The following is a 16832-nucleotide window of genomic DNA, read 5'->3' on the forward strand; positions in this document are numbered from 1 at the left end:
GGGAGGATTGCTTGAGGCCAGGAGTTCAAGGCCAGCCTGGGCAACATAGCAAAACCTCATCTCCACAATTTTTTTTTTTTTAAATTAGCTGGGCATGGTGATGCACACCTGTGGTCCCAGCTGCTCGAGAGGCTGAGGAGGGAGGATTGCTTGAGCCTGGGAGTTGGAGGCTGCAATGAGCTATGATTATATCACTACACTCCAGCCTGGCTGACGGAGCAAAAAAAAAAAAAGTTTAAAAAAGAGAAAGAGCCTTGTCAGGCGCAGGCTGGCCCTGAGCTGGGGAGCGGGCGTGGGTGACTGGCCTGGGTGACTGACAGGCAGAAGAGGAGTTGCAAACAAGGCCAGGGTAGGGTGGTGGTGCGGAAGCCGGACACACACGTAGGGTTGGGCATGTGGGGCCTGAGGACTCCAGGGAGAGGTATCCAGTGGGGAGCGGGGCTCAGGAAGGGGCCTGGGCTGGACAGATACCATCTGAGTGTCCTCGGCTTATCACACGTAGCAGGCCCCACATGGGAGAAGATGAGAACCAGCCAGGGAAAACGTGAGAAGAGGGCAGAGCCCAGAGAAACAGGTGGGCCAAGAATAACGCATCATCAAGGAGACCTGGGGGGAGTCAGAAAGGAAGCAGGGAAACCAGGAGAGTTTCGCTGCAAGGAGTGGGAGCTCATTCAGGTCCCTTAGGACAGCGAGCAGGCATGGCCAGATGGGTGCGCCTGGACAGGCTCGTGGGAGGACCGGGGGCTCATGGGAAACAGGCTGAACCATACCATCCAGGCCTGGGGGAGGAGGGCCTGGATGCTGGTGGATCTCATGTGCTCTGTCTCTCACGGGCAGTACAAAGTCTCCCTCAGGACTCTGCTCCCCTGCCCAGTCTCATCCCTTATCGCCTCAGCTTCCACACGTCTGCTGTGGTTCCCCAAGCTTCCCTTCACCACAGCTGCCCCAACACCTGCCCCATCTTCTCCTCCTGTTCCATGCTATTACGGGTTGGATTGTGTCCCCAAAAAAGCTGTACCTGTGAATGTGATAAGGTCCTTAGGGAAGCCCTAATCCAATATGACTGCTGTCCTCAGAAAAAGGGGAAATTTGGACCCAGACATGTACTGAGGGTAGACATTGCGAAGGAAAAAACAGGGAAAGGAGCCTCTGCTGACCGAGGAACACCTGAGGCCGGCAGAGCAGCTGGGAACAGATTCACCTTCAGAGCGAGCCAGCCCTGCTGACTCTTGATTTCTGACTTCCGCCTCCAGAACCGAGAGCCAACACACCTCTGTTGTTTCTGTCACTTGGTTTGTGGGGCTTTGTTGGGGGCATCCCCAGGAAACAAATACAAATGCTAAGAAATGAACGAGCTTATTTACCCAACTCCTCTCTTTGGGTTTTGGTTTTCTCTTTGTCTTGGGCCACCTAGGAACACTGTCACTGGCCTTCCAGTCAACTGGCCACCCTTGAGCCAGGCACCCCTCTGTCCAGTCATCTGACAGTGGAGGAGTGACCCGTGATATGAGGCATGGCTGCCCTGAGAGGTGCCCCTTAAAGGGGGCAGGGGAGTAACAGGGAGACAGCTCTCTCAGGAGGGACAGGGGACGTTGCAGGTGCTTTTGCATCCCTGAAGCCAAGGGAAGAGAGATTCCGGAGAGGGAGGTAGATGGCATTGTCTTGGGATACAGGATTTAGTGACGAGGGAAACTGACATAAAATCCCTTTGGCCCAAGTGTCTTCCAAAAGAGAGGGACAAATCCACAAATATTTGGGGCATAAAGGATGGACTTTCTAAGTCAACCTTGCCTTCCCATCCTCAAGATGTTCACTGTGGCTGAAATAACAAGTCAGTATAACTGGAAAATATTTATTTGAACTTGTGACTCAGCTCTTCCTGAGCTCAAGGAAGTGAAGTCCATAAATCAAGATGATGCCGCATAAGTGCCTCCTCCGGAGTGTTCCCACATGGGCGGGCAATGCTGGAGAAGCCATTAGCAGAAGTGACTGGACCGGCTGCCCGTGAAAGATTTAAAAGAGCCTTGTGTACTCCAGGAGCTGCCCCTTCTCGGAGCTTTCATTTCTGAGGCTTTCCTGATGGATGGCCTCAGCCTTTGACTCCCTCATTTTTACTGTCCAACCTGCCGAGTGCTACTTCCTGGCACAACTTGTAAATTCTATTTTTTCATATTTAGCGGAGGCTTAAGGCTTCTGCCACAGAGAAGTGGGGTGGCCGGATATGCTGTAAGTGTAAAATAACACCAGATTTGGAAGACTTGAGTCTGTGATTGTGTTTTAAATATATTTACCTGTCCTTTTATTGCTCTCACCAACTCTTGCTCAGGGTCACAGGGGTGCTGCTGCAGGTGGGCCATGCTGGGAGCCCCAGCGGCTTCATCACCCCCTTCCTGCCCATCCCTCCCCTCTCAGACTTTCAGTCCCTCCAGATCTGATCCAATCTTTCCGTGGTAAAGACGGGAAAACCAAGCATCTGAGAAGAGAAGGGACTTGCCCAGGGTTCCAAGAACCCTAGACCAGGACCCAGGGGTGCCCATTTCCCGCTCCTGGGTGACACGGCTGGGCCAGGCACAGGGCGAGGCACTGTGAACACAAAGACACATAGAACATGGATCCTCTCCTGAGGGACCTCAGAGCCTGACGACAGTGTGGCTCGGGGAGAGAAGCTAGAGACTCCAGCAGCGACAGCCTCATAATAATGGCTAAGATCTGTGAAGCCGATTGACTGCACCAGTCAACCCCAGGCTACAGCCTCACCTGCTTGCTGCCCCATGATCCTCACGACACCCTACAGGTGTGAGTACGGTTAGCCTCTCACTACGCAGACCAAGAAAACCAGTCCATGGATTTTCTACTTTTTATTTGAGCCACAGAATCCTTTCTTCAAGTGAAATTTTATATGGAACCCAAATAAATACATCAGGTAAAACCGGGAGTGAGTCCCCCTCACTTATCCCTAACCCTTTGCGGGGGCCTGGAGGCACTTTCTCAGAGCCTGGGATCTCCTGTTGGCATAGTTTAAAAACCAGCCGGGGAGTCAATGCTTTCATTTTTCAGAGGAGCAAATAGAGGCCCAGAGGAGGGAAGGAGCTTAGCAAGGGTCACCCAGGGAATCACTGTCACAATTAGCACTCCAACCACAAGTCCCATGAAGCTCAGGCCTGTGCTCCATCCCTGACACCTCTTCTCTCAGGAAACGGAGGCCTTTTATTAGCAGCTATAAAATACAATCTCTTCCAAGCCGTATTTTAAGACCGAGCTTGCAGTGGGCTCTCTGAACACACTGTTTTCGCCTCCCTCCCACCCTGTCTCTTCCCTACCTCCAGTTCTCCCACTTCCTCAACCACAGGAGGAGAATCCTGCTTCGTAGCAACCGTCCTTGTGAGCCAAGTCAATGAGTGTGGCTTGAAACTGACACCTTCATAGTTTACCTTAGAGTTTTTGGTTCTTCTCAGTTTATTTCATGTTGTGCCTCATTGCTCCATAATATTCACAGGACTCTTGACATTAGAAAGGGCTTTTTAAATCCTGTGAAATAGGATTTTAGAAATCAACAGCACCTTGGGGTGTGTAAGTGGTGCATTAACTTTCCCGGATGCAGTAAGAGGAGACTTCTTTAGGAAATTTCATGATTTGTACCCCTCAGGGTGGCATCTCTAGGGGAGACTGAATGCCCCACCACATATCCCTCCTTCAGCAGGCCTCATAGTTGTCACCTCCTTTCCTTTCTGGCTCTTTTCCCAGCCCCTTTTCCTCAAGCTGCCTTTGATAAAGGATTTCTTTCTCCCCTGCTCCCTCAGCCTGGCTGGTCCATTCTCCAGGGTCTGTCCATGACTCTTTTTCTAAGGCTTTTACTATCAAGTATCTAGAAAATGAGGCAGCTGGAAGAGGTAACAAGTATGAGAAGCTCACAGGGTTCCCAACCTGTTTGATGCTCCCCAGAAGTGTGTCCCAGTTGGTCCTGTCCCTGTGTCCCTTCTTGTGTGGTTCTGATGTGACCCAGAGGTGAGGCAAAAAGTGTGTTTTCCAAACTTGGTTTTGTGAGATTCCATTTCTGGGTGCAGTTTCTCAGACACGTGCTTTTATGATGAAAAAAAAAAAAGACTGGGGGAATTCTGCTTGCAACCTATTCCTCTTGGAGACTCCATTGTATACCCACATACCAACATTTTTGAGAAGTCTTGCAGTCCAGAGTCCTAGGGAACTTCATATAACCCAAAACCCGCTTGAGCACCAAAAGCTTGTGTTTGCAGCCCCTCTAAGAGATGCTAGTTTTAAGGCAGTTCTGGACATCTCTGTGAGTTGGTTCTGGAAGACTCCAAGCCCTTCATTAGAGTCCCTCTTGGCCCCAGCACAGAGATCATGGATCCTCTCCCCGTCCTGGCTTCACTTAGGAAAAGCCAAATTAGGCTGCTTTTTGATGGCCTTCAGGAAGGTTTTTTCATCGATACCAGAGCACTGTCAGCTGGTTGTGCTTTCTTTGGAAGTAATAGAAATGGATCAAGTGGCGGGGGGCCATTTATGGTCTGAGCATTGCATTCTTGGGGCCTGGTCAAAGGAGGACGTTAGGCCAAGCTGAGCCATTCTTAGAGAAAAGGATGGCACTGGGGTTTCTGTATTTGGGAAGCAAGTCCTTCTTATCAAGCCAGCTGTCGTATACTTGGACTTCTCCTGCAAATAGGCCCACACATGCACAGGCTTACACTGATAAAATGTGCTCTCTGCTTTCTGAAACAGAGACTTTTTCTGTTAGCTTAGTGAACTTTGGTTTTCATTATTTTAGATGACTTTAATTATTTTTAATTAGCAACTAATCCCAGCTTATGGATGGATTGGTTGATTGTCCTTTCCCAGTTTTCATTTTTCTCTACTCTAGAAAATTCCATCATGATTTCACAGATAAGCCATGGGTGGGTTGGCTGGTTGGGTGGGTTGGCTGGTTGGCTTGCTTGGAGGTCTACATACGTACATTGCTGTGGAAAATGTCATATCTATTACATAAGTTTGCCTGGGCTGCTGTGACAAAATTCCAGCACTGGGTGGTTTAAATAACAGAAATGTACTGTCACACAGTGTTGGAGGCTAGAAGCCTGAGATCAAGGTGTTGGCAGGGTGGGTTCCTTCTGGGGCTGGCTTCTGGTGGCTTGCTGGCAATCTTTGGCATTCCTTGGCTTGTAGTAGCATCACCCCAACCTCTGCCTTCATTGTCACATGGTGTTCTCTTAGTCGCTGTGTCTGTGTCCAAATTTCCCCTGTTTATAAGGATCCCAGGTAAAATATTGGATTAGGGACCCACTCTATCCAGTAAGACCGTGTCTAAACTTAACTACTTACATCTGCAATGACCCTATTTCCAGGTAAAGTCACATTCTAACTTGCAATGTGATACTAGGTTACTGAGATACTGAGGGTTAGAAATTCAACATATGAACTTTTATTTTTATTTTATTTATTTATTTACTTTTTTGAGACTGGATCTCACTCTGTCACCCAGGCTGGAGTGCAGTGGTGGGAACGTGGCTCACTGCAGCCTTGACCTCCTGGACTCAAGCGATCCTCCCACCTCAGCCTTCTGAGTATCTGGGACTATAGGTGCCTCATGACCATGCCCAGCTAATTTTTGTATTTTTTGTAGAGACGGGGTCTCACTTTGTTGCCCAGGCTGGTCTCAAACTTCTGGGCTTAAGCAATCCTCTTACCTCAGCCTCCCAAATTGCTAAGATTATAGGCACGAGCCACCGCACCCAGCCTTATATATGAGTTTTTAGGAGACACAATATAACTCATCACACTGATTCTATGCACGGTACTACATTTAGCTAAGCTGGAGGACAATAGGGCTCGAGGTCCTGCTGTCCCTTCTAGCTCAGGGGAGGTGGTGTGGTGGAGTAGAGAGCACCCTTGGACTGATGTCAGGGGTCCTGAGTCAAGCCCTAGGCCATCCCTCAGTTTTTTCACTAATAAAAATATTTTAATGAAAAGACCTATTAGTATCCAGCAAGATCTTCAAGGTATAAAAAAGGAAAAAAAAAAAAAAAAAAAAAAAAAAAAAAAAAAAAAAAAAAAAAAGACGAACCTCCAGGATGTGTGGAGAGGCTCAGATGAGTTAACAGGTCTGAAAACGTCATGGTTATGGGATGTAGCAGAGACAGGGTCCAAACACAGGCGTTAGGTGTCATCTGTGAAACAGGAAATGAACGGTAGGCTTCTCCAGCAAGAGAGAGCAGTCTGGGAAGCAGCAGAGGTGAACCCTGGTTCCCCGGGTCCTGATGGCAAACCAATTCTTCCCTCTGAACTGGCTCCCTCTGGGGAGAAATGGGGGCCCTGGACTAGGCAGCCCCCTGGCCATGCCACTGGGTGACCCCGCAGAGAAGGTCTGCAGCCAGCAGACCTGAGTTTAAATGTGGAGCTGCTGCTTCCTAGTAGTGTCATTTGGGTAAGTCACTTAACCTCACTAAGTCCTGGTCTATGAAATGGGGATAATAGTAAATACCTACCTCATAGGTTAAATGAGAAAGTCCTTGTGAAGTACTTAACACGCAGCTTGACATAAAGTAGTAAAAGTTAGCTATTTCTATAAACTACCTTTCGTAAGGGTTGAATGAGATGGTGTAGGTGACGGGCCTGCATGCAGTAGGTGCTCAATTAACCATCGATACTCCCCTGCCCCTTTTAAACTCAGTTTTGGCAGAGTTTCCAGCATTCATGATTCCCTCTGGGGTGTAGGGTGAAGGGTGAAGAGTTATACAGAAAAGTATTTGAACTCCTTGAAGAATAACATTGTTTTCAGGCACTCAAAAGCCATTATTAATTACTTGTAATTAATGTCCATGCCAATTGTAACCAATTACAATTCATTAACTTACATGCTCTCAGGACTTTATCTTGCACAGTTTTATTAGAGAATTAGCCAAACTTAGTGTAGTATTCCACCATAGTCATGATTGTCCTGGTGATTCATAAAATGTACCCAGGCCACCGTGTGAATGATGAGCCTCCATTTGCTCTGAGAGAGCAAATTTGAGATGGGTCTTTCTAAGATTCTTGTCTTTCTGGTAGGTATTAATCAGCACAGAAACTCAGGAGACACAGACAAGTTCTTCCACAATGTCGTACAGACGAGAACTAGAGAAATACCGTGACCTGGATGAAGATGAAATCCTTGGAGCCCTCACAGAGGAAGAGCTCAGGACTCTGGAAAATGAGCTGGATGAGCTGGACCCTGATGTGAGTAGGTGCTAAAGGGGAGCACACTGTCACCAGTGAGGGGACCTGGGGAGGGACAGGTGGATGCTTCCTAAAGCCACCACTTCCTTTTTCCTTCCATGGCAATGACGTTAGAATAACTTTGCCTTTGCAGATTTTTCTTTTAATGTGTTAGAGTTCTCCAGAGAAAGAGAACCAACAGGGGGTGTGTGTGTGTGTGTGTGTGTGTGTGTGTGTGTGTGTGTGTGTAGAGACAGAGAGAGAAGGGGAGAGAGAGAGAGATTTATTATAAGGCGTTAGCTCACAAGGCTGTAGAGACCGGCAAGATCTGCAGTTGCTAAGGTGGAGACCCAGGAGAGCCGATGGTATAGTTCCAATACAAATACAAATAACCAGCAGGCCGAAGACCCAGGAAGAGTTGGGTCTGGGAAAAGATGTTTTAGTTTGAATCCAAAGGCAGAAAAAAGCCAGTGTTCCAGCTCAAGGCAGTCAGGCAGGAGGAAATCCCCGCCTACTTGGAGGAGGGTCAGCTTTTTTTCCCTATTCAGGTCTTCCACTGATTGGATGCCCCCCCGCCGCCATATCAGGGGGAACAATCTGTGTTACTCAGTCTACTGATTCAAATATTAATCTCATCCAGAAACACCCTCACAGACACACCCAGAATCATGTTTGACCAAATATCTGAGCATCCCATGGTCAAGTCAACATCCAAAATTAACCATCACAGTCTACCCCTTGTCAACTTGGCACACATATACATCTCTTTAAACCATACCTAATTTCCAAATAAAGACAGTAATGATGTCATAATTCTGCCTAACATGATACAACTATCCTGGGTACAATGGAAAACACACTATCACCTTCCCCAAAAGAGGAGGTAAAGTCCATGAGTGATGTTTATTCTTCTCCTTGCTGTCCTGTAACTTAAATACTATAATATAAAATTAATGATACTTAAATCCTATTATACAAAGCCAATACAATCAATAACAGTAAAGTCAGTATCAAACAATCTTGTGTTACATGATAAGGGAATAAGAAAGGGAAAAAGCAAAGATATTTGCTACACACACTCACACACTCCCACACACAAGTGTTCACAAAACAAGGAGGAAGTACTCATGACAATTACAGTCTTCATTTCTGTAACTACTCAGGTAGTTGTAGCTGGTATTTATAACTACCCTGCTTCATTACCCATTCTTTGCCTTTAGCAAGCACCTCAGCTGGTTGTGGTTCTTTACCCCATGGGGTGACCTAAGCTTTCATTTCTGAAAGGCCTGGGCCATTAGTAGTCCTGCCTGGATTAGTTTGTTGTAGTTTTCCATGGACCCTAATCACAGGGCATGGTAATACTTAAAAATGCCCTAAGGGCTCTCCTGTATCCAGATATACACTTTCTCACCTCCCTTGTGCAATAGCTATCCGATTTCCCCTTGGTAGTCAGCATCCGTCACCCCCAGTAACTCCCTTCTTTGCTCGTTGATTCAGAGTCATGAGGAGCCCAAAGCGGGCTGGTGGCAGTTTTAACTTCCAGTTTAATGGAATTGTGGTGTCTCCTAGTGGAACTTTCCTCCTTTGAAACTAAGACTTCTAGGCCAGCAGACCACAGGGTCGTGGGAACAATAAGTGAGAGTTTTGCTAGTGGATCACTAGGAGTAATGGTGAGTGGCACCACTCCTATCTCCAACCTTGATTCCCTGACCCATGTATCCTAGCTATGGGAGAAATGGCATCAGCAACTGCCACTGATTCAGAGCATACACCGCCTTCTGGAGAATGTTGCCCCAGCCTGTAAGGTGTGGCCACCTAGCTGGCACTGTAACTGTCTTCAAAAGGCCATTACCCCATTGTATCAAGCCAGCAGCTTCAGGATGGTGGAGAACATGTGTCATGGAATGAATGAGCTGAGAAACAAAGGACCAGAAGAATCCTTCTCATTTCATGTTTGGTGTTTTATCATTGCATTTCTTAATTGGCACATTTAGAAGTGTATTTAATGCTCAGAATTCATCCCTGCACTCAGGGTACACAGTGTGAAGAGTCAAAAGTCTGTTTGGTTGTGTATGTGGTTTAGCAAGTCACACTAGAACAGTAAGCATGGACATAGGTGGCCTCCTAGGCAGGGGTCTTCATCCTACAGCTATACCCCAGGCACCCAGGTCAATGACCAGCGCAGAGAAGGTAGATAATGAAAGTTACTGAACTGAGCAAACGTTCCATGTTGCATATTTTTAATTAAAAATGGAATGTATCACATCCTTTTTTTAAACCAGCCATTGCTCAACTCTGGTTTCATAGTGATCCATAAAGAAAACAACACTTCAATCTCACTCACACACAGATGGCCACTGCTAACATCCAGGGAGCACAGTTCAGATGGAAAAATGCAGGACTAGAAGTTAGGTGTTTTGCTTCCAATCCCAGCCCTGTCTCTTCCACTCCATGTGACCGTGGACCAAGCTGCCATCCTTCCTAGACCCCAATGTCCCCAGCCATGGAATAACAGAGTTGGCTGGTCATTTTCAGGGTTAAGCTAACCTGACTTATAATCTGGTCTTATACCCAGGTGTGATTAAGTGGCTTCATTCCAGATAACTCAGAATCCTTGCCTAGGGCTCCTGGGTCCCAGGCCCCATAGAATTACACATCCCTCCAGCAGTGTGTCCTCCTCTTCCTGATATTCACGACCTTCCCCTGCCTGCCACGAGAACATGGTTTCCTGATGAGGCTGCTCAAGTTGATCAGAAGTCAGCATTGGTGGAAAGAGCCTTGCGTTTCTTTCTTCCCCCGCATCATCTCTCCCCATTAGCCTGTGTTTCAGTAAAAACAAGCCATGTAGGCAAGAAAAAATCAAGCTGTAAAATTATTCTGTTCTAATTCTATCCTAGATCACTGTCACACAGAATTCCAAGAACAAACAACTTTATAAAGGGAGAACAAAAGAGGCATGTAGCCAATTCCAGTTAACTCAATAAATGTCACTTGGTTACCTGCCGAGCACCAAGCACTGTGCTGGGCACCAACAGGGGAGCCTGGCTGGGACTCTGCCTTTCAGGAGCACAGGCTGGTGGGGACACAGGCATAATACACTGCGCTTGACACGGAGCAGACAGGAAGCTCTGCTAGGAGATGAACTCTTACTGGTGCGAGGCATCACAGAGCAGGTAACACTGGAACTGGGCCCTGGATTTTTCTAATTCCATGCAGAGTGAGGGCCTTGAGAAAGGCCACAAGGAGAGTGTTGTGTAGGGAAGGTAATTGGGGATGGGAATCTTAGTGTGGTTTCTGTGGAGGGTCAGATGAGACTAGAAAGGGGGGTTGGGATAGATAATGTGGGGGAAGAGGGGGCGGCAAGGCCTACTGAAGGGTTTAGACTTTGCTCAGTAGGTTCAGGGAGCCCTTGAGGGTCAGAGACTCAAAGAGTTCATTGGTTTGGGAGGTGACACTGAGGACACATGGCCGGAGGGGTGTCAGGGAGATGGGTGAGAGGTAGGAGGCGCTCCCGCGGGGGAATCTTTGCCACTCCCAGGGAGAAGTGCACCTGAGGGCCCCGTGGGCCTGTTGGGCTGTTTGAGTTGCCCTGAGCTGCTGCATGGGGATGAGGTCAGGTCAGGCTGTGGCTGCAAATAAGGCAGGTGATGACAAGGGTCAGAGCCAAGCATCAGACCTGGGAGTGGAGGGGGACAGATGGAGGAGGTCTCTCAGAACCCAGAGTGCATCCACCAGGAACTGCATTCTGTTTCACCCCCACACTGGCAAAGAGCTCCCTCAGGTCTGCCACCCCACATATCAGAGCCTCCAGCCTCAGCAGCAAATACCCAGGGCTCCTGCAGCTCTCACACAGCCAGCTCTCCCGCCCAGGTGATGAGCAGGGAAGGGACACTCCACTTGTGCTGCTGGAGGGACAGGGCACCTGGGGCTCAGCTTGCTGAGGGTCACAGGACGCGGGCAGGCACGGAGACTCGGATTTCCAACAGGCTCCAGAGTGTGTGCACCTCCCGCTCTGGCAGGAGAAAGGTAACTGAGCACAGGGGTGTGGGAGCAGGCATGGGCCATCTGAGACCTGCGACTCTCACCCCACTGTGGTTTCCCAGTTGGCATTTTCAAAGACCCCTTTCTCTTTCAGTTCAAAGAAAAGAGAAGAGAAACCAGAGAGAGGATAGGAGATAATGGAGGCCAGTGGGTTTCTGTCCCAGTCACACAATCGGCCCCTTCATTAAGATCAGCTCTGTTACCTGATTTGCAAGACAGTATGTGAGCTTCGAAAAGGCCTAGAGGGCCTCCCTTCTTTTGGAGAGCACAAACATTCCAGTTCTAGTTTCACCCTCCCTTGGCCCATGCTCGGAAATCACAGCACAGGGAGAGGCCAAAGATATGCAGACAATGAGAGACTCCTAGCCGGCCAGCAGGTGTCCGCCCCTCCCACTGCTTCAGAGCAGGAGCAGAGCCCAGAGAGGGGAAAGAACTTGCTCTAGGTCATACATCCAAGCAGAACCAGATCAGAACCCTGGTCCCTGGGCACCAAGGCCACTGCCCTCTCTGTTATAGTCCATATTCCTCCTGTTTTTATTTTTGTTTAATGAGTGCTTAGATGGCACTCAACTATTTGCAGGTGCTGTTCTAAGGACTTTGAAAATATTAACTCATTTGACCATCATCATGATCCTAGGAGGCAGGCCCTGTTATCATCCCCATTTTACAGATGAGGAAACTGAGAGGTGAAGTCACTTGTGCAAAGTCCCACAGCTAGGCGATGGCAGAGCCACTATGTGCGGGTCTGGAGTCCACAACTTAGCCATGCCACTGCAAGTCCTCATGGGAGTGTTCAGGGAGAGAGTTTGGCTGCAGATGTGCTCTAGTTTTGTGGTTGGGGGCTGCTGTATGAAAATCATTCCTCTTTTTTCTGGGAAAGAGCCTGAGGTGCAGAAGTCCAGATTCCAGTCCTGGCTCTGCTCCGGACGTGATTTTCCTTCTTTGGATCTCAATTCTCCTGTCTGTAAAACGGATGCAGTCGGCCTAGATGGCCTTGGAAGCCCCCTCCAGCTCTAACCACATATGATTTATTTGAACCATTCTCGGCTGTCTCAGTACCTGAATTCAACAAACACTTCAAGGGGTGATGTTTCTGGTTATGCAATTGTTAAGCCCCAGTGTCATGTGACAGAATGGAGTACGAGGACTTGGAAAGCAGCTCTGTTTGCAGCAGAGGATTCCAAACTTGTGCACATTAAAAAAAAAAAAAAAAAAAAAAAAGTCCCCGAAACTTTCTATCTCTCACTCTGGAAAAACTCGAGCTTATCATGAGATTGTTGCACTTGGACTCCCTCGGGAAAGGAATGCTTCATGTGCTAAAAGTATCCGCTGTTGACTGATTCCCCAGAGGATCTGCCCTTTCTCGTCTCTCTGGAGTTAAGTGGATGCTGCTCTGAAGCAGAGCCAGTTCCTCAGTTCAGATTGCCTTTGTACCTGGCAGTGGGGGCAACACAGAGAGAGGTTTTAAGAATGACAAGTCATCGTGACTTCTGCAGGGAGCAGTGTACAGTTTTCTTATGAGCAATAGACACTCAATACTTCCTGCGTGTGCCATGAGCAAAGCCCTATGTGGATTATCTCATTTAGTCCTCTGGGAGGGTTCAGTCATTAGCCCCATTTTAAAGATAGAGAAGCCAAGGCTTAGAGATAGAAAGTAACCTGCCCAGCATGCAATCTGAGTGGTGCTGGGATTCCAACCTGGATAGTCTTGGCCCGGTAACCTGTGCTGTTAACTGCCATCCCCTGGGAGCACCTCTGAGACTAGCCCAGAAGGAAACTCAGAGAGCAGACTGGGGAATTATGAGCAAATTGTTATTTCCAACTTGACTTCTTTTGAAGTTGTTATGTTATTTTCACAATAAATACTAATCTTTAAAGAAAAGAAGAATCCACCAACACAAGGAATTTAACCGTAAATATTGATTGTTAACGAGGCTTTGGGGAAAAGGCAGAACATTTTTTAAACTGTCTCAGTAAAAGGCTCAAAATATTCGCAGGAGAGAAGATGGTAGAGATAATTCAACCTTGTAAAGAAACTGGGTCCTAAGAGTTGATTTTAAAGTCAGCTGTCAGGAATCTCAACACCATATAACCATACAGACAATAATGGAAAACAACAGACCCTCTGCAAAGCCTGAATAATAATAACCATCATTTTCTACCAAGGTGTTTTTTGTTGGTATTTTTGTTTGTTTGTTTTTGTTTTTTTGAGACAGAGTTTCACTCTTGTTGCCCAGGCTGGAGTGCAATGGCGTGACCTCTGCTCATTGCAGCTTCCGCCTCCCAGGTTCAAGTGATTCTCCTGCCTCAGCCTCCCGAGTAGCTGGGATTACAGGTGTGCATCACCAGGCCTGGCTAATTTTTGTATTTTTAGTAGAGATGGGGTTTCACCATATTGGCCAGGCTGGTCTCGAACTCCTGACCTCAGGTGATCCACCTGCCTCGGCCTCCCACAGTGCTGGGATTACAGATGTGAACCACTGCACCCAACCTCTGCTAAGGTGTTCTTACATGCCAGGTGCTATGCTAAGCATTTTATGGGCATCATTTCATAAAATATTTACAAGGATCTTACAAGATTGATCCTCATAGGATGAGGTTAATGTCATTCTGTAGATAAAGAAATAGGTGCCCAGAATCACACAGCTATTGATACAATTCAGACAGATGCTGCCTTCCTTAGTCCATAATGTGTCAAGAGTTCTGAGAACAGGCCGGGTTCAGTGGCTCGCACCTATAATCTCAGCACTTTTTGGGGCCAAGGCAGGCAGATTACTTGAGGTCAGGAGTTCGAAATCAGCCTGGCCAACATGGAGAAACCCTGTCTCTACTTAAAATACAAAAATTAGCTAGGCGTGGTGGTGTGCACCTGTAATGCCAGCTACTTGAGAGGCTGAGACAGGAGAATTGTTTGAAACCTGGGAGGCAGAGGTTGCAGTGAGCCAAGATCACACCACTGCACTCCAGCCTGGGTGACAGAGCAAGACTCCATCTCAAAAAAAAAAAGAGGCCAGGCGCGGTGGCTCAAGCCTGTAATCCCAGCACTTTGGGAGGCCGAGACGGGCGGATCACGAGGTCAGGAGTTCGAGACCATCCTGGATAACACGGTGAAACCCCGTCTCTACTAAAAAATACAAAAAACTAGCCGGGCAAGGTGGTGGGCGCCTGTAGTCCCCGCTACTCGGGAGGCTGAGGCAGGAGAATGGCGTAAAAACCCGGGAGGCGGAGCTTGCAGTGAGCTGAGATCCAGCCACTGCACTCCACCCTGGGCGACATAGCGAGACTCCGTCTCGAAAAAAAAAAAAAAAAAAAAGAGTTCTGAGAACAAAGGGCCATGAATTGCAGGATGAAATAATGGAAAACAGAACTGGAGAATCCCAGAGCTCCAAGGACACTTAGAAATCATCTAACGGTACCCCACCAGGCATCTACGTATGTGGTACCCGGTAGAGAAAGCCTGATTTTGGAGTCTGTCCTGGACACACTTGGTGTTTTCTGTATTTCATCAAATCCTCATACCATCCTGTGAGGTGTCATTATTACCATTTCACTGATGAAACATCCAAGCATCAACAAAACCCTGAAGTGGAAAGACGGGAAAGGACTCGTTCAAGGTCACACAGCAAGTCAGCGGCAGAGCCAAGGCGCCCACCTGGTACTTCCTGTCACTCCACATGGCTTCCCATCAGACGATCACAAAATCATCCTACTCGTGTCCTAATTCATATCCTTTAAGGCAAAGACACTCTTGGCCATCCAGGAAGCAGACAAATTTGGTCCACAGGGCCGTGATTCTCCTTTGTAACACAAACCGGCAGAATCGCAAGCCCAGGACAGAAGTAAACAGTTGAAATGGAAAGAAATAAATCTCTCCTCTAAAAATAGGCACACATCCTTAGAAACACTGCCGGCCGTGCACGGAGACGAGGACGGGCCTGGCGGGGTGAGGGCAAGTCAGGCCAGGCGTCTGTGTGTCCCCATCCCATCCTCTGCCCTCTGGACCCATGACCACCCCTCCCAACCCCTCCTCTGGCTGGGGAACCTCCTTGACCTGAAGCCCCTCACTTCCTCCCATTTTTCAAGGCTTGACCTTTCCTCCCCTCCCTCGGAAGACTTTTAGACTCTTTCACCTTCACACCCCTAGCACAGCACCTGCTCCGCCCTGAGGACACTGAGCTGTTTCCTTTTTGATTTTGACATGTTGAATAGGAAACATTGTAAACGCATAGGAGAGTACAGTATATACCTATGTTCTCATCATCTGAATTTAGCAAATGTTAACATTTTGCCTTATTTGGTTCTGATCATTCTTAAAAAAAAAAAAAAAGAAATCACTACAGATAAAGTTTAAACCCTGCCTTTCTGTCTCCCTTTCTATTCACCATCGCTGCCACTCTACTGAGCGCTTTCTACTGGGAGGCAGCAAACCGAGTACCCACAATGTCATGTAAGTGACCTACATGAAGGAAGGAAGATGCATCAGTTTTCTTGAGCCATGTGGTCATCTTGGCTTATCTATTACTTTCTCACTTTTTAAAGATATGTATATGTAAGAAAATTTTCACTTACCATCTACATTTTCAGAAATAAAAGCAACTGCAAAACCAGTGCTATGTAGTAACTGACCTTGGCCTCTGTGTCAGAGGCAACAGGGAGTGGTGGGGACTGAGGCAAATGGGAGTTTGTCTAAAGGGCCCACCATTTTCAGCTCCACTAATTGTTGCCAGTATGAGAGTGCAGACCTGGTATTACCACATCACCTAATGTTTCCAGAGATGTTGGAAATCTGGATTTTTAAAAAATGTGTAAGCTCCTTATTTTAAAATGCTGATAGCTCATTTAAATGCACAGGCCAAACAAACCCAACCGAGTGTTAGCATTTAATTTGCCTGTAGGCCTCTCAGTTTGCAGCTCTGGTTCTACCTCCTATGGCAGATGTTTGTTTTAGCATAAAAAATAGACACATACACAAACATATACATGTATGATTAGATGAAAAGCACCTAGCCCAGTGCCTAGCACATGGTGGTCCTTAATAAATGTGAGCCTGAGTATATGATTTGTCCACTAGAATCTAAGTTTTTTGAGACTGGAACCATACTGTATGGCCACAGATACAGTGCAGCCAGGTATAGTTGTGCAAGTTGCACGCTGTACTCCAGGAGACACTGTTCACATAGACTAGAGAGTGAATCATGTCCTTGGCTTAGTGCAGTGCGCAACCTGCACAACCAGATGTGACTGCCCTGGCAGAGGGCATAATGCAGTGTCTGTTCAGTTGAATGAAAGTGAATGATCATACCCAGTGATGGTAAAACTGACTAGCAAGAAGCTGCTTCTGTATGGAGTTAAACCTTTATTCTGAGGTTTCAAGATAAAAGGGCTCTTAACCCTCATTTTACAGATAGGGAATCCAAAACTAGAGAGCACCAGTGCCCCATCTGTGGCCTCACAGCCCTTGGCTGAGAACCCAGGTTATCAGGTAGGGTGCAGCTTCGCTACAAGTAACAGAGACTCAGAGAAATGTGATTTGTGCAGTGTTTTATCCATCCCTCAAGTAAAAGTCCACAGGTAGGCAATCTAGG

At 47.5% G+C, this 16832-nt stretch overlaps 1 protein-coding gene across 1 annotated transcript in view; it reads left to right on the forward strand.

The window, feature by feature from the left end:
* Nucleotides 1-16832, forward strand: part of LOC105477187 (tropomodulin 1) — a 92069-nt gene that overhangs the window by 15463 nt on the left and 59774 nt on the right. Inside the window, exon 2 of the mRNA XM_011733570.3 lies at nucleotides 7060-7227. Coding sequence (XP_011731872.1) covers nucleotides 7108-7227 — 120 coding nt within the window. The 5' untranslated portion in view covers nucleotides 7060-7107. The remainder of the gene's footprint in view (nucleotides 1-7059; nucleotides 7228-16832) is intronic.

This window comes from Macaca nemestrina, chromosome 14, assembly GCF_043159975.1.
Source record: "Macaca nemestrina isolate mMacNem1 chromosome 14, mMacNem.hap1, whole genome shotgun sequence".
In the NCBI taxonomy this organism is placed as follows: Eukaryota; Metazoa; Chordata; class Mammalia; order Primates; family Cercopithecidae; genus Macaca; species Macaca nemestrina.